Source organism: Pyxicephalus adspersus, chromosome 1 (genome assembly GCF_032062135.1).
Source record: "Pyxicephalus adspersus chromosome 1, UCB_Pads_2.0, whole genome shotgun sequence".
Taxonomy (NCBI): domain Eukaryota; kingdom Metazoa; phylum Chordata; class Amphibia; order Anura; family Pyxicephalidae; genus Pyxicephalus; species Pyxicephalus adspersus.
Genome location: NC_092858.1, coordinates 117,988,383 through 118,015,100, shown reverse-complemented (window position 1 = coordinate 118,015,100; position 26,718 = coordinate 117,988,383). Strand labels below are relative to the sequence as shown.

The following is a 26,718-nucleotide window of genomic DNA, read 5'->3' as shown; positions in this document are numbered from 1 at the left end:
TATATATATATATATACATACATACAAACACATGCACACACACACTTTTTGCACCCTTGTTCTTCATATCTTTTATTTGCTGAACAAGCCAGAATTTTCAGTAAGAAGAATAAAAATTAATGTTAAAGGACTTTTCTGTTTGTAAACATGGAGAAAATCTGACTGCAGTCATGGTTTATTTAAACGCTGCATATAAACATTTTATGGTTTTCTACTTTGTATTCAAGCTCAAGGAATACTTTACTGCAGATAGGAAAGTGTAGTCAATGTCTGCCCATGAGTAAAATTTGGGGCTTAATTCAAACCTAGCAGAAAATAAAGCAATTTGTGTATGTACTTTATGTTTAAGTTTTCTTCAGTTGTACATGCACTGATTTGTACAAGTTACCATACTGAAAGTGTACTACTTAGAAGGAATATAAGCAGAATACACAATTTATATCTAAATGTGTTATTTTCTTTATTGGCAATTTAAGTAAAGAAAAAGACTGTTTTAATGTTTTATTTTTGCTTTGTTTAAAGTGGAAATAAACTGAAAAACCAAAAAAAATATATAAATCACACGTACCCGTAATCCCGCAGATTCCTGGATTGTGCTGGAGCTTTCTTCGATCAGGTGATGTAGCCCGTTATAAAAGGGAAAAAAAGAGAGCCAATGTCACTGCACATGTAAAGAAAAGTAAGAGAAAATTGCCCCTCTGCCGAACTCCGGTATGCGCAGACGGAGCAGCCAAGGGCCTCCCATCCTGGGAGGCTCTGTGCTCCAATCCATTCTTGAACCCATGACCTTTATTTTTTACCCTTTTTTTAGGATGGTGCACTTTAAAAAATACCCAATATTTTTTACTTAATATAAAAGGGTTGTCTACCCTTTTAAAAGTAAAAATGTAAAGTAAAAATTTCAGTTTAGGTCTGCTTTAATGCATTATTAATTTTTTTTTGTGTTGCTGCCTGATCCCAGGTACAACTAATACATTACTTGCTATGATTGAATTCCAGCATGTAATGGATTATTATTATTATTAATAAACAGGCTTTACATAGCACCAACATATTACACAGTGCTGTACATTAAACAGGGAAAGCACTATTTTTTCCAAAAGCAGCCTGGGTGTTGAGAAAGGATAGTTCCTTTGTTTAGAGTTTTTTTCTTCTAGACAGGTGTCTACTTTTACTGCTTTCTTTACCCATACTAGGACCCTTGGCTAGTCCACAGCCTTTCCACTTTACATACACATTAGCAGCTCTAAACTCCACTTCTCCTCTTGACTGATTGACATAGAACCAACAACAAAAAAAGTGTGCACCAAAGGAAATCCAGGCCAACATTAACTCTCTATTTGTCACCCCTTGCAAGTCTTTCAGCGTGGCTTTGATACAATACATGAGACTTGAAGTGTGAAATTTGTCACCTGGTTAGTTGATGGCAGCACACCAGCTGCAGTCTTTACACTATTGTTTTTCAAATAAACAGCTGATGCATGAGGAATCATGAGGGACAATTTATGAAAGTCCATAATTTAAAATCTTTTTGTTTTTTAGAATTAAAAACTATTAGCACCATGTATGTTTTTTCCTGATAGTTTAATTGTATCTCTTGGGTTAAGCTTTATTATCTGGAAACTGAATCCTCTACAGGATTTGATCCCCATAAAGTGAATTATCATAGGGCTTTGGGGGCTGAAGCATGGCTAAGGTAAGAACAGACACCCTACCAGTTTGTATATGTCATTTTTTTTACATCATTACTAAAGAATAATGCTAACCTAAAAAGAGATTTTTAGATGGAATTAGTCTAGAACTACAGTAGTTAATTATTAGGAGTTTGGTAAATGTGGTAAAAGAAATGCCTGACCCTTTTTCATATATCTGCTTGTTGCTTGTTATTATTATTATTAATAAACAGGCTTTACATAGCACCAACATATTACACAGTGCTGTACATTAAACAGGGAAAGCACTATTTTTTCCAAAAGCAGCCTGGGTGTTGAGAAATGATAGTTCCTTTGTTTAGAGTTTTTTTCTTCTAGACAGGTGTCTACTTTTACTGCTTTCTTTACCCATACTAGGACCCTTGGCTAGTCCACAGCCTTTCCACTTTACATACACATTAGCAGCTCTAAACTCCACTTCTCCTCTTGACTGATTGACATAGAACCAACAACAAAAAAAGTGTGCACCAAAGGAAATCCAGGCCAACATTAACTCTCTATTTGTCACCCCTTGCAAGTCTTTCAGCGTGGCTTTGATACAATACAGGAGACTTGAAGTGTGAAATTTGTCACCTGGTTAGTTGATGGCAGCACACCAGCTGCAGTCTTTACACTATTGTTTTTCAAATAAACAGCTGATGCATGAGGAATCATGAGGGACAATTTATGAAAGTCCATAATTTAAAATCTTTTTGTTTTTTAGAATTAAAAACTATTAGCACCATATATGTTTTTTCCTGATAGTTTAATTGTATCTCTTGGGTTAAGCTTTATTATCTGGAAACTGAATCCTCTACAGGATTTGATCCCCATAAAGTGAATTATCATAGGGCTTTGGGGGCTGAAGCATGGCTAAGGTAAGAACAGACACCCTACCAGTTTGTATATGTCATTTTTTTTACATCATTACTAAAGAATAATGCTAACCTAAAAAGAGATTTTTAGATGGAATTAGTCTAGAACTACAGTAGTTAATTATTAGGAGTTTGGTAAATGTGGTAAAAGAAATGCCTGACCCTTTTTCATATATCTGCTTGTTGCTTGTTTCACCCGGTGGGCACACATTCTCGGTCCCATCATTTATCGTTAAGTGTTAGATGGCAGCCTCTGGGACCAGTCTATGGTAAAACGCTTATTTGGGGTGAAGGTTCAGTGTAAGAATTAGGCTGGTGGCAGCTTTGAGTTGTATTATGTGTCCACCAAAGTAAGCAATAATCAAGCTAAGCCACATAAGAGGTTACATAAATGAGGTGTACTATATGCATGTTATGCTGAATCATTTTCCACCACAAGTCTAGACAATTTTAACAAGAATGCCCTGGGTCTAAAAGGAGCTGCTTTTTATAACATGTTTATATACAAAATATGAATGTATTGTATTGTTATGCTTTAAACATGAAAGCAAGTGATTCTTGAAAGTGTGATTGTTAAAAAGGCTTTGGAAATTATCACCACATAAATGCATACATGCAATTTTTATTACACATTATCACACATATTTTCTGTGAGACCTACCAACAATTTTCTAAGACAAATGTTCCTGTATATGGAGCTCTCTGTCACTATTACCACAGGGCATTCAGATCATGCATGCATGGCTAGTTGTCCTCCTCTGTCAACAAGCGCTTGTTTATGCATGTATATGTGTCAGAGAAAAATCTGATACTTTGCAAACATTCCCAGTTGGTGAATCAACTACCATTTAACACACATGGACCTAAAAGATTCACCTGCATAGAATGTTTTTTAGTTGATAATTTTCCGTATATAAGATAAAAAAAAAAGTTAAAGAAAAAAAAGAAAGATGCTGGCGCAGAAAGAAACAAGCAAATTTAGGAGTAAATTTGGGCAATGCATTTACAAAACTTCAGATTTCTGGATCTTTGAAGTTATGATCAATGTGAAAGGCTCCCATTGTTTCAAAGCCTAAAAAGTTGTAGAATTATTAACATATATAACCATATTAGACATATAACCAAGAAGTATTTCCTGTTTTTTATTTCTTATTTTAGTATGTGTGTTTCTGTGTACAGTTAGCTCTGGATTTTTTTGGTAGGATTTCTTCTTTTTTGTATGTTAGCAATGCACAAACACCATTAAATCTCCTCTTCCCTTGTTTTAGCAGTCTGGTGCGGGCATTGTACAGGTTCTGTAAATCCTTCCCAAGCCACACCCAGACAAGTTTTGCCCTCTGATGGAGTTTGATCATAGATTTATAATAACGGACTTTCAATAAAGATGTGTAACTGAATTTGTTGGGTTAATATACGACTGGTTTCATCAATTCCTTAACTTAGCTGCAATGCTGAGAGCTTAATGTCTGCTTTTCCTACCAAAAAAAAAAAATTGTGTTTTACAAAATAGATTAACTAATCTAATACGTTTTATTGAGTCTCCAGCACATTTAGAAGTATTCTGCTGACATTCCTTTTGTACTTGGCTCAGAAATGTAGTTCAACTGCATTAGCCATGGCCAGTTGCAGAGCTGTCCCATAAAGTGTTGTATAGTTCATCATTTATGTGTCAAGATCAGTATGAGCCTAGTATATTGAAAATTCAAATTGGAAAGTTGGCTTTTTCATGGATTAGGACAATTGTAGATGTGCATTATCAAAAACCATGCTCAGGTTTAGTGTCTGACTGTGAACAAGTTCTTTTACCAGACAACAGAGTCATGTGCTATTAATATTTTAAGGAATACATGTAATGGGAGAAATATATAGATTGCTTTTGTTAAACCCTCTTGGCCTGCGTTTTTTTTAACATGCAACTTGTGAATTCTGAGCAAAGTTTGAACTCTTGATCTGCATACTTGTTCTGGGTTTGTAACTCAAAGTAATAAAGTCTTTGAATTAGTATGACAGCCAGGCTGCTATTATTATCCAAAGAGGGCAAAGGCTTCCTACATACTTTCTCAGTACCAGTTTCCTTGGGAGCTTCCTGTCTGGTCCCAGGCCTCTATTAAACAGAAAATAATGTATAATGCATTGCGGTCCATACACACTGTTGTTTTATGGTAAGGTTTGTTCAAGTGTTACAGTACCATGCTCAGTTAACACACCTTAATTTGTAAAGCTAAACCTAACAAGAAACATGTTTGTGAAGGTTTTCATTTATCCAGATCATTGTATGTCTAGTAGAAGTTAGTCACATTCAGATGGACTTGTTTATGTAATGTTGAATATGTTTCACAGTCTTTACAAACTGTAGAATTTGCAGAAGAACTGATTGGATATTCCTGGATAACTTGGAAACATTATAATATTACAAAAACAAGTCCAGTTGAATGTGACTAACTACTACTAGATATAACAAGAAATACTGCCATTGTCCACCAGCAAGGTATTAGTTGAAACATACAAAATTAAACCCAGAAGGAGAACTATCCGCAGTGAATAAGCCAATGTATTTTTTAAACCCCGATTGTCTATTCTATTTTGGGGGGGGGGGAAACACCTACTCTTGCATTTTAAAGTTCCCAATGAACCTTTTTACCAGTGCCAGATACCTTTTGTGCACCTCTAGCAAACTTTGCTTTGGGAACGGGGACCTGCAGAACCACAGAAAATAGATTTTATTTCAGACTATCCCTTGGCCCATCTAAAACTGTTTCACACCTTTAATACCCATGTACCTCTTTCTGACTACCACACAAACTATATTAAATCTGTAGAATGTTAATTGGCAGATATGGTAAGGAAGAGGTTTGCAGAGTTAGGTCCTGAACATGCTTTTATTTGCTATTGCTTGGTGAGACAGGAAAAATACAAATATACAGTATAACAACTCTGTTGGGCTTTATGTATTCAAAGCAAGGCAAATCTCTCTACATTTGCCTATCAAATTTCACTGTCATTTGCAGCCATATATTATCATTTTCAACCATACATCGGCATTAAAGGCACTATTTGCATGCCTGTAACTGTTTGAGGTTCACTGAACGAATGCAAACTTATGAAAATTGTTTCTAGAAATCTAATTTGTATTGGTGAAGTCCCTGGTAAAAGTAAAACAGACTATAAAATATGGAGATATCATATATATATGGATAACCTAATTAAAATCTTCCACATGTGCCTAACGAATTGTGCTCTGTTGAAGTAATTGTTTGTCATTTTTTTAGGAACTCTTTAATGACTGGCTTGAAACCAATGGAAATGGTCAAAGGTTATGTTCAAATGGGCAGGTATAAAAAGTGACACCCTGTGGTTAATCATTTATAACCAGCACTAAACCAATCAAAAGCCCTACATTTTATTAAAGCAGTTGAAAACCCTTTTTGCAGACATTCTTTATTCCAGTTTTTCATACATTAAATGGGAAAGCGTTCCAGCCAAATTAGCAAGCAGTTGCAAGAGTTAAAAAGTGTTCCAAAGGCAGCGATGCTATGCTATGTGACATGTGAGAACTGGAACCACTTACTAGACCGTTTCAGCAGATACCTTTATGCATGCCTATACTTCATCCTCACCCCTTCTGGGTACATAGTTGAAATTAAGTGCCCGGGAGTGGTTAGCTAAGCAGTTTAACAGTTCAGTGCAGGAACTGTTACCTTTTAACCTATCTATAAACCATACAGTGCTTTGGGATTAGAAGTACATTGATAGTTTATTGTATCAAAAGAAAAGTAGATACCTAATCTTGCTTCTGCAAAAACAATTAGTATAACTGTGTATGAAATATGCAGTTCAGTTTTGGAAGCCAGCTCACCAAAAAAAAAAAAGTTGCTAGACAGCTTGGCAGTCTAGTTAGTCCTAAGCCTATGGGAATGGTGTTCCAATGCATCCAGACTCGTCAGAGCACTCTAACAGGTCACCACACATGTAGTTACTGATGCCTTTGCTGTGTCAAAGGTTTTTTACTGTCAGTATTGTTGCCTAAAGCTGGTCAAACACGCATTTTTGATTGCAAAACCAGATTGTAGTAAACAATGATTAGGATGGGAAGCTAATCAGACATTTGTTGCTGTGTTTTTTATAGCTAATTGGCATGCCAAGATTTTTCTTTTTTGAGATAACAATGTCCTTGAAACTCCATTAACACAAATTTAAAAGCTAAAATATAAAAGCAAAAATATACAATGCAGCCTACAAATCCTTAGATGTAATGGCTGTATTATTTTTGAAGCATTTGTATGCAAATTTGAAAATGCATTTATATGCGTTTTTTAATTTTTTTCTTTAGGTAAGTGAAATTGTTGCTTAAAGCATGGTAATTATGGAGTATTTTGTGGGTACAAGAAATGCAGACTGTGTACAACACCTTTTCTAGCTTGTGGCCCACTAAATGCATGGACTTCGGACTGCCCATGCATGGGGAGTCGTGTGTTACTCAAAGGGGAAGAAACTTTCCCCTACGGTGACGTCATAATGCCAGAACCCACCAACTCCCCCATCGCTGGTCTGAGCCTGCAATCTGTATGGGGGACATGGTCCTCTCCTGGCCCCGGTGGGGGGTGCACCAGCCAGAGCCACGGCCCTCTTGTCAGATAGCCGCTGCCGGGGGTTGGGGGACCCCTGGTGTACAGTGTATACAATATTTAGTGTCAGACAATATTAAACCATCCTCCTTTCAGTTCATTTTGACAGCTTTGGAGTCCAAAAACATGAGATGGTTTTGTTTATTACCATGTAGTTTTCAACACAATAGCATTGTGTGGAATTTTTGTTATAAGTATTGTCTGTAATAAAATATTACATCTATGAAGTGTATATTATGAGGTATGGCGATGCTTCAGCACCCTAAGACAGTGCATCAATGATTTAAAACGTAAAATCGCAGAGGCTGTAATCATATCAAGCAGATAGTATTTAACAGCGCTGTGTGAAATATGCAGGAGGAGGATGTCCTGACAGCAGGGGGTGATTAATAAAAGCCTGTTTCAAATGTTTTAGTAAATGTACTGTCTCCTACCCTAGTTATCTTTTTTTAAATTTCATTTCTTTATCACGTTTTTACAATTGTGGTTACAAAACATTCAATAACTCATTCCTCCTATTTTTTACAATACATGATTATAATAATTCAAAAGATTTGTTGCACAGAAAGTATCAGAATGTTAAGATGCCCTAAAAGCCCTTGGGATATGGGAGGGGGGTATTTAATAATTCAAGACTCTTCAGGGACTAAAATGATTCTGCTACCCCTGTTTAGTTTTTAACTGTAGATGAATAGGTTCCACATTATTGATACACAACTTCATATTCTGACCACATTCCAGTTATTGGGCTTTAAAGCTTCCCCTAATCTAACTATGTGAATGTAGTAACTGTTTTACTAACTTTTTGACCTGAGAAAACCAAAAGTTTGTGTTCTTATGTAAGCTCATAATTTGTTACTCTAGCTGTATTTATTGGCCTGATGTATTAAAGCTCTCCAAGCCTGGAGAGGATATACTTTCATCAGAGAATCTGGGTGATCCAGCAAACCTGGAATAGATCTGGTCTAGCAAATGACTGAAGAAATCCACTTTAGGTTTGCTGGACCACCCAGTTTCACTAATGAAAGTGTATCCTCTCTAGCCTTGAAGAGCTTTAATAAATCAGGCCTTATATGTCTTTTCCTCAGTCTGTATTCTCACACAATTGTTTGCCAACGTATTGGGAAATACTCAGGAATATTGATTTTTCTTTTTTCCCTCTTTTCTTTGTTTGATACCTCAAGGTCATTTATTTTGCTGGTGTGTTTCTTGCCTCCAGAGATTGCTCAAGTGTTAATGCACATTTTTGTCCACCCATTGGCATTGCTTTTCTGTAAACAGACCAAGCCCTGCTAATTTACCCTAATCAATATCATAATTAGTTGCCTAATTTAAAAAGCACATTTGGTAGCTAGGACTGCAAGTAAAACCATTGTCACGTTTGCCTAACAGGAAAACAATGAGTAATCCTCCCCTAGGTTTCACTTGCTGTAGCCTTTTGTGCTTTTTTTTTCTTTTTGTCAGCTAGTCCTGACATGACGGCACATTCTGAAACAGATTGGGAGTGACTATTGCAGGATGGCCATGTGTTGCTGTTCTCACACGTTTCATGGTGTGAGATTTAAAGGTTAAAGTAAATCTACCTCAGTCCAACCATTTTCCTATGGTTTTCCCTTGCCTAGTTCTATACCCTCTATACCGTGTGCTAGCGGGTTATTTACGCAGCAGAGACTACATATTCCATGTTGCATGCCTTCAGCTCTGGCTCCGAGTAATATCTACGGTATGAATTATACAGTCAAAGAAAAAGAGGAGATCAGTTCTCCCAGGGTGACCTTCATGTCAGTGGACATGGGTATATCTACCACAGAATCCTGACATTAGCAATTTGCCTGACACTAAATGTATTACCTTTAAAACTTTATTTTGGAAAGAAAAAAATCGGTATAGCTTTTTGTATATAGTTTTTAACTGTAAGAGTAGAAAGCTATAAATTAATAAACACTATGGAGTCTATTTATAAAGCAGTGATATTGATATTCACTATAAAAATCTCTGATGAAAAATCTTCCAGATCCATATATTTCAATGGCAGCACTTGATTCTGCTCCAGGAAATGTTTCAGTGATTGTTCGATTCACTACTTTATAAATAGAATCTTTTTATGTGTGTTTTTTGGGCAGTTAACCTGATTTTGCACACTATTCTGTTTGGGGTTTGCAATATTCTGTTTCAGTTTGCAAAACAGCAAACATTTATGTTTATTCAGTTTCTTGAGTTAAAACTTCCTTATGGATCTCGAAGCTTTTTGTTTTTTATCAAATTATCATTTTTGCATTGAAGTTTGAACGTTTATTTTTAGTAGGTTAGACATTTTGCAGGCATGATCTAAGAAATATGTGTTTAAAATATGTGTATATGCATTCTGGTTTTCATTGCAAGTTAATAGTAACTATTTACCCTTTTCATCTTTATCTTATAGAGCCATGTGAAGAAATTAAACTTCTTAGACACACTGAATTCCAAAGGGAGCTCGGGTTGGATCTCTCTTCTCTATTCTGTTGTAATGGAACAACAGAGACTAAAGTTTTGGACAGTAAACTCTGTCTGTCACCAGCATCGAACAGCTTCCACAATCTTGCTGGTTTTGGCTTTACTGTCTTTGGAATTTCATGATGCCTCTCTCATTAATACATTCCATGCTGAGCAAAGAGACTGGACTTTTAGTCATCTGACTGTGCATCGGAGTACAGGGGCAGTGTACTTGGGTGCAGTAAATCGGATTTATAAGCTATCGGGAAACTTGACCCTTTTGGTATCACATACTACAGGTCCTGGAGAGGACAACAAATCTTGCTATCCCCCACAAAATGTCCAGCCATGTAGTGAACCTCGTACACTAACCAACAATGTGAACAAACTTCTGATTATCGACTATTCGGAGAACCGATTGTTAGCTTGTGGAAGTTTGTACCAAGGTGTATGTAAACTAATCCGTCTTGATGATCTTTTTATTCTGGTCGAACCGTCACATAAGAAGGAGCACTACCTCTCTAATGTCAATGAGACGGGAACAATGTACGGTGTGATTGTTCATACCGAAGGGCAGGATGGGAAGCTATTTATTGGAACTGCAGTAGGTGGCAAACAAGATTATTTTCCTACACTTTCAAGTCGCAAGTTGCCCAGGGATCCAGAATCTTCTCATATGTTGGATTATGAACTGTACAGTGATTTTGTATCATCCCTCATCAAGATTCCATCAGATACTCTTGCCTTGGTCTCCCATTTTGACATATTTTATATTTATGGTTTTGCAAGTGGCAACTATGTCTATTTTCTCACTGTTCAACCTGAAACTCCGGAAGGTATCTCCAGCAATTCTGCAAATGATTTATTTTACACCTCCCGAATTGTAAGGTTATGTAAAAATGATCCAAAATTTCACTCTTATGTTTCTTTGCCAATTGGATGCACCAAGAATGGGGCAGAATACAGGCTTCTGCAAGCAGCCTACCTTACCAAACCAGGTGCCACCTTAGCTAAGTCTCTGAAAGTCTCCGTTCAGGATGATGTACTTTTTGCTATTTTCTCTAAGGGCCAAAAACAGTATCACAATCCACCCGATGACTCAACTCTCTGCATTTTTCCAATCAAGACTATTAATGCACTTATCAAAGAAAGGCTACAATCCTGCTATCAAGGAGAAGGGAATCTGGAGCTAAACTGGCTTTTAGGAAAAAGTGTGCAGTGCACAAAAGCTGTGAGTATTTTTTTTCTTCTATACAAATCTTTCAATTATTTTTTTTGTTATATTTTATTACTGAGCTATATCAGCTAGCAGGTACAGTCAATGATATGATAAATAGCTAGCCATGCAAGTGTGTGTGAGTGTGTGTTTGGGTAATATTATGTTTGGAGATTTTTTATGAACTTTGCAATTACAGCCTTTATAGCATTTTTATGTGCTTGTCTATAATGTTCTTTCCTTTACTCTTCAGATAACTTCTCCAGTTTGCTTTCTTTAGTTCATGTTCAGTGTGGGACACAATGATACCATATAGCCAAGTGGCTACATTTAAATTGGCTACATGATTGACTTCACATTTGATGACATGGGTGATACTAATTAAATAACCCTTAATTGTAGTCAGATTGTTTTCCTTACACTGGACAATTGATTTCTAGTTATTTAGCAATGTCCTTCTCTGATTTGTAGGCTTCTTCTTAAGAGCCCTAGAGAGTTCTTTTCGTGTTAGCATGATGACACCATGCACAACAATCTGAAAGAGAACACCAGGCCATGGGTAGTTGAGGTCGAATTAAACAGGTTCCTACTCCCTAAAGAAAAGCTAATCATGTCTAACTGATCTTGAACCCCTGATTTTAGTGTTTTTGATTCACTTGATGGTAAATGTAAGGATGTAAATATTTACACGTTTGCATTTTTTTTTTTATTTGCTTGCCTGGTTGGAGTTCTGATTCTCTTGGCCTAATTTAACAAAGCTCTCCAAGACTGGAGAGGATACACTTTCAATGGTGAACTTGGTAGATCCAGCAAACCTGTAATGGATTTCTTAGAAGGCCTTTGCTATTTGTTAGCAAATGTTTTCAATCCTGGACCAGGTCCATTACATGTTTTCCTCATCAGCCTTGAAGAGCTTTAATAAATCAGGCCCACTGTCTTTAATACCTTTTAATCACTAATACCTTTTAAATCACACAGCTAATTTCAAAACAAATGAATATAAATATATATTTTTTTATCTGATTTACATCCAAGCAATTGGCATTCTTTAGAATTATTCAGAAAGGACAGCTTACATAATACTTTAAGTGGCAAGATTGCTTTAGGATTAGGTTTGCCAAGGTCATATGATCAGTTTTCTCCACATGTTTGTGGTCAATGTCGTTCTGCAGAATGAAGTTGGAACTGTTCAGACACATTCATGAAGGTACTGCTTGATGGACAGGAACCTGGCTGTACTTATTTAGTAGTGAAAGTACCATCAATTCTGACAAAATTGTTAGCTCATTTTCCAAGGGAACATTCCCAATATAAAGAAACTCTCATGTTCTGTAGTCATTCATCCATGTGCTGTTTTACGGGAGGATAAACTGCTTTTTGTTACTGGGGAACCTGTCATTATTCCATTATTTTTCTGCCCCGCAGTACTTGTGTTTTCTTTAAGTTTACTGCATAATTCTGCACACTACTGCAGTGTATCGCACCATGGTTTAGACAGTAACAAGTTGCTAAAAACTGCATTCTTTTTTTTTCTCCTCTGGTTTGACCTTCCCGGGGAGAAAACCATGTGTTTTTATGAAATGGGGCTTACTGTGCTTATCCTTTCCCAGTTTAAGACATGGCTATTAGTTTATTTTTATAGTCATTTTCCCCCCATGCTCATTTCCCCTTGAAATTGTGCATTATCATTTGTTTTTTTTGTAATATAAATACATATAATTTTTTAGGATTTATAACCAACATATTGTTTTTCAACTTCAATCTTTGCTAACTGGATTTCTTTTCCGCAGCTTAAATTATAGTTCTTATATTTTATTAATGCAATATTAATGTGTTCAACTTCCAGGGAATTAAATGTTATCCTTTTCTGCCTTAACATTTTTAAAACTTCCCTGTTCAGCTATATATGTTTTTGTTTTTTCCAAGAGACCCTTTTGGTCTTAGTGTGGATAAAGAGCACTAACAGCTGATTATTGTTTGCAAAGGGCCTGATTGTGGACTGGATGGTGCAAAAATCTTATCATATTATGTTATGTTATGTTCACTGAACAAACATTTAAAGTTAACAAACATAACTTTTTTCTGGTGAGCTGAAGCGTACAGAAAGCAATAGTTTGGTTTTAAAACCTTCCCCATTTTTTAGGGCTAATAGGGCAGGAACAGCTGGTCACTGCCAGGACAAATAATAATGCAAAATAAATAAATAGGTAAATACAAAAAAATGAGAGTCTTTGGGTTTAAAGGGCAACACTGAAAATTTACAAATGCAATAAATAAAATGCTTCAGGGATGTGATAAAGCATAATAAAATATGTTTTGTTCATGTGATTGGCCTGATGAAATTAAAAATGAGAGGCAAATGAGAAAATCATAAACTACTTCCATGCATGGGGAATAATTGGAACTTTGGCTTTAAAACCAAACATCAAAGTTTTTTGAGTTTTTTATTGCCTATATTTTTTATTGCTGACTGTGTCCCTGTTAGGTTTTCTCCCCTTTCTGGTTTTGTCTGACAGCTGTCAAATTGTTAGGAAGAGAGAGGAAACATCACCATTTGGAAACTGTCCCAACTGTTTCTAGAATAACATACAAAATATTGTGACTAGAGTAGTACTTATTTGTGATTTCCAATTTGGTTTATTCAGTTGGTAAGCTGTAGAAATGCATTCCACCATTTCCAGTATTAGATGAATTAAACTCATACAGACAGATTTAAAGTGACACTGCGTCCATCTTCTTGTCATCCTGTCAGAAACAGCTGTCATAACAGCTCTCATAATGATGTCGCTGGCCTTTTCATTTTTACAAGGCCCCTGACAGAATATTAATGCATCTTGTGAATTTTCTTTGTCTGTAAATTACATAATTTGAGTGAGCTCTATATACATTAGTGTTGTGTCAACTAGTCCTTAAGTATAAAAATGTATTCAGTCCTAAAACACAATAAAAACAAAAATTAAGACAACCCAGCAGGCCCCTTATCAATGTGAAGTGATGGGGATGAAGCTGCTGATGTAAGCTGGTGAATAGCAATGGGTGAATATTACAAAGCCCCCAATTAATTTAGCCCCCAAAAAATTTAGTTATGAAAGGCGTCTTTGGAACCGTGCATGTTTTTTTTAGCGATCTTGTCTTCCATTCCAGAGTTTAGTCTGACTTTTATATGCAGCCCCATAGTCGCAAGTATACAAGCTCCTCTAGAGATTTTGGTCAGTCTATGATATCATTAACCAAGCAAGAAAGTGATATACTTATTTAAGGGTTGCTAATTATCAGTTAAAATGGCATCCCAAATATAAAGAATAGAACATTTGTTTACCACAAAACGTTTGACCCAGGTTGAGTCTGGGTTTATTTAAATTTATTTGGTCACCTCTAAAAATGGGTACTTAAATGGGGGAATAAATGAAAGCTAGACTTTTGTGCCTTCATGTCCACTCATGCCTTTAGTATTAACTTGCAGTTATATAAAGTATTGTTGGCTTTATTGTTATAGTTGATGTATTTAGGGAATAAACAATTAGAGGTAAAGTTTTATGATTTTATTTTTAAACGCCAGATAGAGAAACAGTTCTCAATAATTATCAGATATGACTCCACAGCCTAAGAAAAAAATCTCTTGTGGCTTTTTACTTAAAAAACAAATGAGTGACATAAGGGATGTAAGTGATATTACCACTATGTTGAACTTGCACTTGTTTACAGCCAAGTTACAAATATGTGAAATATTATATTACTACGTTAAGAATCAGGAATATGTACTTCAGCACTAACGTATTTGTTCTGTCTTTCAGCCAGTACCCATTGATGACAATTTCTGCGGTTTGGATATTAACCAACCTTTGGGTGGACTAAACTTAGTGGAAGGCATTACATTGTATACAGAAAGCAGAGACAGGATGACTTCTTTGATCTCATATACCTACAACAATTACAGTGTGGTGTTTGTTGGAACTAAGAGTGGCAGGATTAAAAAGGTATGATCTATTCCACAAGATTTTGTTTTAAAATTATTTTATTTTAGGATTAATAATACCAACAATTATCCCAGTCATTTTTAGAGAATACCATTTATTGTGTATTTATTGACTGTGTAAAGATATGTATTGAAAATGCACTGTTCATGCCCTGTATATGGTTTATATTTATAAAACTGGTTATATACGGATGTATATGTTTTTTTTTTTAACTAGATGTATGGAAGATACAGAAATATACATGATGGACAGGTCACTAATACTTTTTTATGACAATTTTATGAACATACTGGATTTGCAGTGACCTTACAAAAATTGTGCTTGAAGTGTATCTAAATCCAAAAACAAAAATTCAATACATTGCAGTTTAATAGTTCTTGGAGATGGTGGCTGAATTATTTTTCACTTTTCAGGCTAGGCATATTTTAGGCAAGCCATTCTATCATTCCATGTAATATAGATAAACAAAGGTAGCCATCTTGAAGTCCACCCTCTAAGATAACCATGTCTGATGACTACCCTTCCCCTATGGATGTGGGGGAAAAAGTATAGACAAAATGGGTGTTTCATTTGCTGGAATATAATGGAAAAAAAAAATGGAAAATGGCCCTAAAAATGAATGCAGGCACCACATCTAGGGCCTTGCAAGCTGCAGTATAAAAATGATTATTAGTAAGGTGACAGTGGGGACAAGTTCAGTCCTAACATTCTTTATGGGTTAGAAGAATGATAGCCTTACTCAAAATCACAAGAGAAGGGAGCTAAAATGAGTGAAGCTCTTCATTCTCCTTTGAGCAATAGCAAGTGAAAACTAAAGAAAAGGGCACACAATAATGTATGAATGCTTCACCAGATTAGAAGTATGGATAGCTGAGCTGGGACAACTTCTAGTGTGTGTGCCTGATTTGGAACTAGGGGTTTTTGTTAAGAAAATTTGAAGAAAGGAGGGGCATGCTGGAAGAAAAAGACCAGCTGGTGCATAGCACCATCAGACTGTCACTTATTTTATGAATATATAGTGGGTGAATCAGACCATAGTGACGCCTGAGCTAAACATTGTTTTACAATCTGCCCTTACAACTGAAAATGGTCAAACAAAGCCAACTTCTTGACTAAAAGTTGTTTGACTGTTAGTGCTGTGTTTAGGTCTTGTGAGTTCATTGCTGTTACTAAAAGAATTTAACCATTGTGGATATTAAAAATAGTAACAGTTATAGAAATTAGAATAGAAATTATCATTTCATATGTGTTTCAAAAATTAGGTAATATTTTACTGTAATTCACCTTATTTTGCATTATATTATTCCACCCTAAATTATCCTAATATAGTACTCTTGTAACTTCCCAGGTTTGAATATTTGTTCAGATACAGCTCTTGCTTGCACAGTTCTTGCCCTCAGAATAAAAGTACCCATAATGAAATGCAAGTGCCAAATGATTTACAGGTAGTCCCCGGGTTAAAGATATCCGACATACGGATGCCTCCTAGATACCACGCTCTGTGCAGAATGGAGACTTGTGGGGGGGCAGTTTGCATGACTTGCAGAAAAAAGCTTTTGCTAAACACACTTGAGGTTGTGCATGATCCTGGGGGGGGGAGCTCTTTCTGCAGCCTTTTGTAACTCTTTCATGACCATGACAAAATCTGCAGTTGTTTCTTTTTGCATCAAAGCACAACTTGCTCCAGAAGGTAATGAATGTCTAGGCTACATAAAGTTTTTTTTTGCTTTGTTTGTGATTAACACTGAGGATTTTATACCATGCAGCCTAATAATATGTTGAGACAAACATCTGTCCTAATTGCATTTATTAAAAAAAATGTACCTTTTCCGACTTGCATACAAATTCAACTTAAGAACAAATCTACAGTCCCTATCTCGTATGTAATCAGGGGACTACCTGTACCTTAAACATATAATAAAACATAGTGGAGGGAGTTAGGTATCTTCTCTCAATTTTACCTTAAGGGTTCCTATCAAAGGTCTTCTAACTACAATGAGGTATGAGAAAAGGAAGTCCATCCACTGTTGTGTTATATTACAATTTAGCCATTTTCAGAAGATACTGACTTTTGTTTGTTGGGTGTTTACATTGTCTGCTTTTCCACCAAAGTTCTGTCTATTTTGCAGAGCTACACACCGCTACCAAATCTTTATGAATGGGGTGGGTTGCAGTATGTAGTGAATATCTCTATTCATTCTCCATTATAGATGAGCCCCAATTATAGATTCAGTGTAAGATGTCAAGCACATTACCCCTTCATGATTTGAGCTTTCACACTTTTTCACACTTTTTTCACACTTTCACACTTCAGATTCTGGTGACTGGCCAGCACGGACAAAATAAAGCTAAGAGAGACAAATACCAAAAAAGATGATGACCTTTCCCCATGGTCCATGCTGGCAGCACAGCTTGAGAACATTCCAAAAGATATGGAGCAGAGTTCTGGCAAATCACAGTTGTAGAGTAATTATTTATAGAGTAATTTATGAGAGTGGAATAGATATTGTAATTATTGGGAACTGCAAGGATTAATAACCCTTAGCACAATTTATGGCAGTTTTGGAGAATACTGTGACAGTGCTACATTTTAATAAATAGTTCTAGAATTACCAAAGCAAATGGCTTTTCCAATAACAACTGTAACATTAGGTTTGAGGAATTCAACTGGAATTTAGTCTTCTTGAAATTTGTGATGTATTTATATGATTATTATTTATGTATATAAAAACTTTTGAGATTGTACTGAAAAGGGTTTTTTATCCTTCATGCACAGGCACAGCTAATTGTGACCATACTAAAATGTGTATATAATAATGTAATATTATTGTTTTTATAAGTAATATTTATCTCTCGTGCTGTACACATTTAAGGGACTCCCCATACGTTGGAGTATCATTATTATTATTATTATTGAATATTATTTTTCATTTTATAAGATCGCTGTGTTCTTGTGTTGTAGAGGTTGGCTGTATGGTAATGGTGACTAAAACTAATGGCTAGAGGCTGGTTTATGATTTCCGTAATTTTTTTTTATTGGTGAGTCATCTGTGTATTTAGGGAAGTCTGCCTGTAGCTATAGTAATGGTAAATTATATGTTATGTGAAATTAGTTCTAATGTTTGGTATATGGAATACTGAATTCAAGAAAACTCTCACTGAAATAAAAATAAACAATAAAGTTCCTCCTGGCAAGGGGATAGTTTATGATCGCACCACTAATGGATGCTGCATTGTAGAGATACAGCTACCTGAAGAATCTTCAGTATCTGAAACACTTTCAGGTGTATCTGATGCCAAGTCTCCTGCTGTGCTCAGCAGTTTGATTCACCAGCCCCTTCTTTACTTTGTGTTCTGTAGTGATTCAAGAGCCATAAAATACTGAGCGCAGAAATCTAACACTTCTGGCTATGTTGAAATGCTGAAGATGCCTAACTACATTGAGTTTTTTAGACATTGGTGACTAGAAAAAAAGTAGCATATATCAGCAAATTAAAAAAACTATTAGTCTACCACAAACCTTGTATATTAAATTTCTATAAAGTCCTTCATTGTAAATGCAGTGCAGAGCAATGATTGGAAATATATTTGCTAGCCATATTTAATCCATTGTACAATCTGTACTACAGGTGTTATTTCTAAATATAATTCCATTATAAGTTTAAATACCTTCTGGAAAATTTACCTGGAAGGGCAAGAGAAGGTTATCTTTATGTAATAGTTGCCAATAATGTTCATAGCTGGCTTCATAGACTTCCTGCAGCAACTATTGTAGTCATCCTTGGAAGTGCAAAAAAATTTGAGAATTATCTGGTCCTCTTTACTGTTGGCTTGCTGTGGTGTATGTGTGTATTTTGTTTGCAACAACATTAACAGAAATATTTTCCTCCAAACTCTACACAATTTTCAATCATAATTGACAAATAGAAGAAACAAATATTGCAAGGTTTCAAATTAGTGTGGATATTAAAATGGTATATTTTGAACAGGTTGTTAATAAATGCAATAAAGTATCAATATTTCTTGCATAATGTGTGCTAGTTAGCAATATGTTGCCTTTTGTGAGAATGCTATCCTCTTAAAAGAAATACTCACATATTAAATTTTCTTCTCCCAGCTTTATTTCTTTCTACACATACACAGGCATCAATGTGACTCTGAAATGTGACATTCACACTGACCTTTATGTCATTTAACATGCAGAGAACACCTAGGAACACAGCTGATGGGAAGGAGTTGTAAGCCAGATCTTGTCCAGCGAACCTTATGATTAACAACACAATTCTAAACCATATAACTCCGAACTTGTATAAGACCTGCTGTCTGTAATTAGGCAAAATGCATTACAATTATACTCCCTTCCATTTGTTTTTTTAAAAGATAGGAATGCTAAACGCTGTTGACAAAGTCTTTCCACAAACTCTGGTGGGCTTGGATATTTGAAGCTTATCTTAAAGTGGAAATAAAGTTCCACATTAAAAATTTGGCATCAGGCAGGGCTTTTTTATAGCATTAGTTTTCGGGATACCTGACACAACCTGTATTCCCCTGCGGGTGTCGGGACTGAATAAACTCCTGAGCAGAAATGATGTCATTCAGGCCATCCAAGATGGAATGAAGATGAAAAGAAAGAAGAAGATGGTGGCACCTGCAACAAAACAGGGGGACAGATGAGTATCCACTGGGTTTAGTTCCACTTTAAACCAAAAACAAATATATAGAATTGCATGAAGTTAGCACTAGTTTTTAAGCAAACTTTTTTTCAGATAGCAGATTAATAGAGATTTTTTATATTTGCTACCTAATAACGGGTTAGATATCATGGGCTCCCATTTAGTGGTTTCACTATAAACTATATCTGTAGCTTGGTTTGCTCACTTTCTATGTCCCTGTTTGTGATATGCTTCTCTCACATCTTGTTGTAGAAATGCTGTTACTTGGGCAGGAAGTGAGGGTAAGTCTCCATAATGAGCACAATGCCCAAAAAAATTGTTAACTGTATAGGTCAATATCCTCAATGGGACACAGAGTAAAAATATCCTTTTATTTTTTTTTTTGGTTCTGAAATCATTTTGGTTTGTCTGATTTTTCGGTATTCTTAATAAAAATGACGGTACCACTGCTTTGATACCTTTTCATTGTTAAAAAGGCAATTTCTTTTAATTTGATGAGGATTGTCCTGCCGTCCTTATCCTCTATGTGCCCCCTGTTTGCTAATTGTTTCAATGATTTAGGAAAATGAATTTTTTCTGTTTAAAAGCTTTTGGCCACAGGACCTTATCTTTGAATATCACCCCTTTTTAATTTATCACTATGAGACATAAATTTACAAATACATTTTCAGTGTCTCAAGTTTTTTTTACTTAACCAATAAATTATGTTTTTAAAAAATGTTTTTAAAAGGAGCTGCACAATTTTTACATGAAGAGTATTTTGAGTATTTTGTTACAACTAAGCAACTAGGAGGTTAACTTTTTTCAATTGAACATGCTTGCCCACTGACTCATTAGAGTGCTGCTACTGCATGTCCATAGTGACATCTTAGTAGACAGATATATCTAAGTACTAAGCCTTTAGACAGTAGAGAGTCCCTGGGGCTACGTAACAGCATTTGTTTGTAGCTATTACTTTGATGATTCTTGAAAGGCATCATTCTTTTCTGTTACCATCACAGAAGGGAGCTATACCAATGGCTAAAGTGCATAGGACAATAATTGCCAAAAGGATACTCTCCTGTCTGCTGTTAGTTTCTTTTCTTTTGAATCAAATGGGCCTGCCTGTTTATTTGAACATGTATGTGACACTTTTCCACATAAGACACATACACACATAAGAAATATGCAGTATATTTAGGAAACAAAGCTAAACTCAACCTAATGTTAAACACTAAATTGTAAAATTATGTATTAAAAACGAGATATAGCAGAAAGAACCAGGTTTGAGGCTTTTGTTCTTTCTGCTATATATAGTATTTAATACTGGATTCTACTTAAGGTGGCTCATATTTACAAGAATAGGAGAGAACTAACCCTTCTTTTACTGATTTTAAAATACAAATTTCATGTACCATGTCATATATATCATGTATGTATGTATGATATATATTTTTATCAAGTTTTTGTTGTTTTTTGTATATTTAGAACCATATACATTTTGTTATAAAAAAAATACAGAATAACCTTCTAACCCGTGTGGATACAGGATATTTATTCCCATTTTAAAACCTATGTACATGTTTTTAAAAATGTGTTTTAAAATGTTTTTCCAATATAAACTGTAAGTTTACCCTTTAAAATATGTCTTGACTGGCTGTTAAATTGTCTCAATATTTATAGACCTTGTCTCCAAACAATGCAGATAATGACTTCTAATCTTTTTCCAATGCTTTTGATTTGTATATTCCAGTTCAGTGATTTACATTGTACTAACCATTGTGGATTAGCATAAAGGCCTGTGTCAGCAAGTTTTTGGGCTAAGTGTGTTTTTGGCGTCATTTTGAGACGCTTCACAGATCATTCAATTTCATTGCTTTTGTGAGGGAAACACCCCAATGGCATCCTGTATGAAGATCTATAAGGTCTGTAAAATACATGGCCATCCTCTAACAATTAAGGGTTTTTTTTTTTATTACTTTTCTGCATAGGTGAAATTTTAGGCAACATTATTATTAATATTATTATTTTATTAATAAACAGGATTTATATGGCACTAACAGATTACGCAGCGCTGTACATTAAAAATGGGTTGCAAATGACAGTCAGCTACAGACAGTGACACAGGAGGAGAGAACCCTGGCCTGAAGAGCTTACAATCTAGGAGGCCCCAGCATTGGCCTTAACAGAGATTTTGTTGTAGAATGTGAGAGTTGTGTTGTTTGACGTTTATTACAGATCGATAGGGTACCACATTTTCCATAAAGCTTTGAAAGTCTGCATTGCCTGTTCCTCCTGTCAAAAAGGTGCTGCCTGGTCACATTTTTTTAATTTTTACCTATAATTCCGTCTTTATAATCTTGTATCACTGTGTTCTCCCCAGAGTTTTTTAAGCTGTGTGCAAAGCTGTGACATTGGTTTTCAGGACAAATGGAGAAAATAAATCTCCCTAGTGGGGACCTAGACAGCAGTCAAAGTTTGACAGAGGGTCTTAACCATTCATCACTCTGTCCAAACTGAAGTGTATCTAATCGCAAAGGTTTTTTTTTTCCAAACAATAAAATGACCTTTAAAATGCCACTTAATGACCTCAGTAGTTACTTTATTGTGGAACAATTTATACTCAAATTTCACACTAGAACCAGATCATTGTTTAGGTCAGGACTTTTTTCTCCTCTCTCTATTTCCTATGTACTTGCTCTATGTTAATATTTGAGATTTTGAAGGCTAACAAATCAGTACTGCCAGGGCAAGCTAAAGCTGCGTACACACTTGCAATTTTTGTCGTTGGAAAGGATCTTTCACGATCCTTTCCAACGACAAGGGGCTGCACGATGCATGAACGGTGCTGTACATACAGCACCGTTCATGCTCTATGGAGAGGGGAGGGGGAGAGCGACGGAGCGGCACCCCGCTGCGCGCTGTCCCCTTCCCTTTCATTAGGATCGGCTGTCGTCCATCGTCCGTGGATCCGGCAGGTCTGTGTACCGACTGTACACACGGAAGATTTTCGCCCGATAATTGGCCGATGCCGATTATCGGGCGATAAAAATCTGACATGTGTACGTAGCTTAAGAAACAGAAAGCAAGTGAAAGCAAAACTTTCACAGCTCTAGAATATAGGGTCGCATTACTCTATAGTCCCCCACAGGTGCTGAGGTCAGTGAATAAGATTTTTTTTTTTACTGATAAATAAAGGAATGAAAATATTTGAATTATCACAATATGGATATGAGATACACTCACAATCATACAATTATTTTAGGTTCCTCCCTCTTCAGCAAACTTGGTCACCTGACAGTTCACCTGAATTGACCCCAATTTTTGGATTAATTTGGTAGTTGTATTTAAATCTTATTGAAGTCATCAGAGAAAACCTTCTGGTTTTTATTCTGGTCTCTGAAGTATTAGTGGAGCAGTTAAATGCAATATAAAAGAAATGGAAAAATTCCCACATGGCAGAAAATGTGTGTGTGTGGGCGCTTATAAACATGGGGGAGGGGGATTTTATGCAGCTTTGATGACAACCTGGGGAGGCCACCAGTCCTTCAATTTACAGCTTAGTGGGGTACCTTAGTACACCACTAAGTAGAATTGTGGAAAAATCACTACTTACAATTGAAGGGAAACATATTACATTAATGCATGACTATATACAACTATTTGACTTCTTTCAATTAGAATTTTGGTAGAATCGGGTTTGAGAGTGATTCTTATAGGCAAAAACTCTACTTTATTCAATTCCAAATTTACCTGAATCCTCTTGGCATTGAATGGTTACATTTCTGTACCCAGGCACCCTATCTATCATCACCCAAAGGCTTGATTTACTGAGCTGTATGTTGTGCCTGTTAATTTCTATCAGCTGGATTAGCTGAGCTATATTCTCAATGACTGATATATATATGTACGTCAATGACAAGTATAGTGTACTGCTCAGCGAATCCAGAAGGGGAATGAAAACAGACATAGCATACAGCTCAACAAAATCAGTATGTAGCTGATAGTAAATGCCCGGGGCAGCTTGTGAGAGCTATGGCATATGATGGGGAACCTGAGTTTAGGCGCCAAATCTGTTCGCCAAACATAGCCAGTGTTCAGTTTTATGTGCTTCAGCCCGAATTCGACATAAACCTAATGTCAAACACAAAGCCTTATACACAAGAGCAATACCTCTGATGTGTATATATTAACTTTACTACCCATAAACATGGTGTTGGAAAATAATGGCAGTTGTATATCAAATGACTTTGTACCTGGGGAGCAGCCAATCTTAATTCCATTCTGATCCTGGAGTGTGGATGTAGAAATTAGAGATCACCACATTGGATAGGACACATTGGAGTGGACTAATATATACCAAATTGTAAAAATAAGCAAAAAATGTTAGTACTAATTTCTAAAATAAAAATCCACTTGGAGTGGATGTGCCTTTTATGTTTTCATCCAGAAGTCACTTGGTTGTACAGCACTTACAATGACACCACAACAAAAGTTGAAGCATGACATTTGGGACCTGAGTCAACTTGGTGCTCCGCATATTTTTAATGTCATTTCGTCACTGCGTGCGAATTTCTTGAGCCATGGAATTGCAGCAGCATGATGAGCGTGCATAAAATAAAGTTGCATTTATAAAAGGTTAAATCAAACAGCTTGTTGCTGCATGTTAGGTATTTAACACAAAGTGAAAATGCTCCACATTAATTATGTAGGATTATAGAATGAACATTCTTTCTGGCATGGTTTTTAATCCCAGATGCTAGCTGTACAGCAGAGGCCTTTTAAATGCCTGTCTTTGATGTGGAGTAAATCCATTTCTTTTTTTTCAGTCTTCTTTTCCCTTTATAGGGAAATGAAACTTACAAGAAGTGGCAGGATTTTCTGATCTATAGCTGGCAGGCTGCTGCATGGAAAGAATCCTTACTGTGTACCTACTCAGTAAAAATAAATTGAGCTGTTGGGTTTAAGTTTAGTGTATTGGGTAACACAAACTGTAAAAAGTGCTAGTGTAAAGAATTATAGTCGGAGAAACATAATCAGACAAATCAAATTGTCTGTAATGTAAACCCCCACAGTGACTATTAAAGTATTATATAGTATGTTATAACTTATACAATAGCAACAATTCTGCATAGGATATGATTACATGGGACACACAGAGCAGTGAGGTTGTCAACACTGCTGCAGGTTCAATTGCTTTCTTTCAGTGTTGTGAGCCCTTTACAGCAAATGTTCCGTCAATTGGAAAACTGACAGGATGAACAGGTAAAACAGGGAAACTAAAGGAGAGCTCAATAGAATGGTAAATTATATACCTAAATATACTGTTTACATGCTTGAAGGGTGATATCTTAGTATTAGGGCCAAAAACATCATACCTAAACATTTCTTCCTAACAAAAGTCAATGTTGTAGAAGCAACTATACAAACCTCAGGTTAACCTTTAACCTGTTTCTACTGTCACCCAATTTACTGAACAAAACTTTACATAAACTGGAACATGTCACACAAATGTAAAAAAAAAGTGTGCTTCTCACAGTTTAACACATTGATAGGACATGTAACAAATGAGAAAGCGAAAGCAATTTAAAACCGCTTGATGGAACTCAACAACAACCCATAGCAATTTCTCTTTCAATTCAAGTGAAAGAAAAGTCTGCTTAATAAAAAGTGCTGATGTGCATCTTTTATATTGACAGAAAAGACTAAGTCAAAGATGTTTCTCCCTTGCTGTCAGCACTTTTTTGATTACACTAAACCATACTTGTGTTCCCCAGTGTACAGTGACAATCTTGTAGAGAAATAACCATTACAACCAGGCTAATGAACATGGTCAAAGACTAAACATGGAAAAAGACCTTGTAAAGATGCAAGTGCCAGCAACCAATAGGACATCCCAGCTTGAAGGAGGTCTTTTTGGCAGTCAATATACCATAATGTACAAATATGCTGTTCTTTCTTGCACATGATAGCAAGCAGCTTCTGGGGGTCCAATATTTGTTAGCTTTGTCAGGACAAAGAACTCACACATGTGCACACAGGAGCCAGTTTGTCCTGGCAGACTGTACACTGAACTGTGCATGTATGGCTCTCTCTATCTGTGGAGTGGATTGCTGACAGACAGGAATATTTTTCTGAGGCACAAGTACCAGGAGGACCTCTTCATCTGAATGTCTGAAATACAGAAGAACTTGCTTTCATGGGGTTTTCTAAGGTCTTTAGGTCTAACCATGTGCAAAAGGAATTCACAGGCAAAATAACAGAGATGTTAAACCAATACAAGGACAAGTAGAACCTGCAACTACACCGGCAGACAAACAGAAGTCATTGCTAAATTTATACATGTGAGATTAGCCTTAGACACAACAGAAGGGCCAAATACAGAAACAACCAAAGTAGTAGGAGTCAATAATACCCAATTTAGAAATAGAAAACATGCCAGGAGTTTCAAGGGTGAAAACACACAAGACTTGCAACACATATACAATACTATTTAGTGTTCTATTTTATTGGCTATAAGACATTGCAGAAGATGTCAAAGCACTTTCTATTCATTAAACATTGTATATATGATATGTATTTTTTTTTACATTTTTTTAGTTCAGGATGTATTCCTGCATTTAAAAAATATAATGTTAGAATAAACACCATCAAATTAAATGTATACCACTGCATCTAGATTGACACACTGTTCTGTAAACCTATAGGCTTCAACTAAGCAGCTAGGTTTAAAGGAACAATTTCCCTCTAACTTTCCCTAGGTAGCACCCATCCTGGGAAATACAAGTGGAGGGGAAGTAAATGTTTAGTATTCATCAGACTGTTCCAGATTAACTCCCTGAGCAAACACCAAAGCTCTCTCCGTATAACACGAGAGGAGGAAGCCAGAGCTTGCCCTCTCCTGTATTCGGATGTGGCTGTTTCCGGGTGGCTAAATAACTATGTCAGTTTGGAATGCAGAGCTTATTCCATATTAACAAGCTGCCAGACCTCACAAAAATGCTTAACATGAACTTGATTGAAAAATGATTTGTGTGGTGGTGTGCCTCAGCTTATTTTGCTGCCATATCCTTCAATACTTTAACTGTATGACAAAGACGTCACAGAAACATCCCAACAAAACCAAACCAATCAGAGTGGCTTGGCGGCTTAGTTATTGTTATTTACTGTGCTTTAGTCTAGGCAACACCGTATGTGGCATTCACAAATA

General features: G+C 36.0%; 1 protein-coding gene across 1 annotated transcript in view; it reads left to right on the top strand.

Annotated features, from left to right (window-relative positions):
• The window catches only part of PLXNA2 (plexin A2), a 182,476-nt gene that overhangs the window by 20,231 nt on the left and 135,527 nt on the right, over positions 1 to 26,718 (top strand). Inside the window, exons 2-3 of the mRNA XM_072411934.1 lie at positions 9,614 to 10,894; positions 14,674 to 14,856. Coding sequence (XP_072268035.1) covers positions 9,698 to 10,894; positions 14,674 to 14,856 — 1,380 coding nt within the window. The 5' untranslated portion in view covers positions 9,614 to 9,697. The remainder of the gene's footprint in view (positions 1 to 9,613; positions 10,895 to 14,673; positions 14,857 to 26,718) is intronic.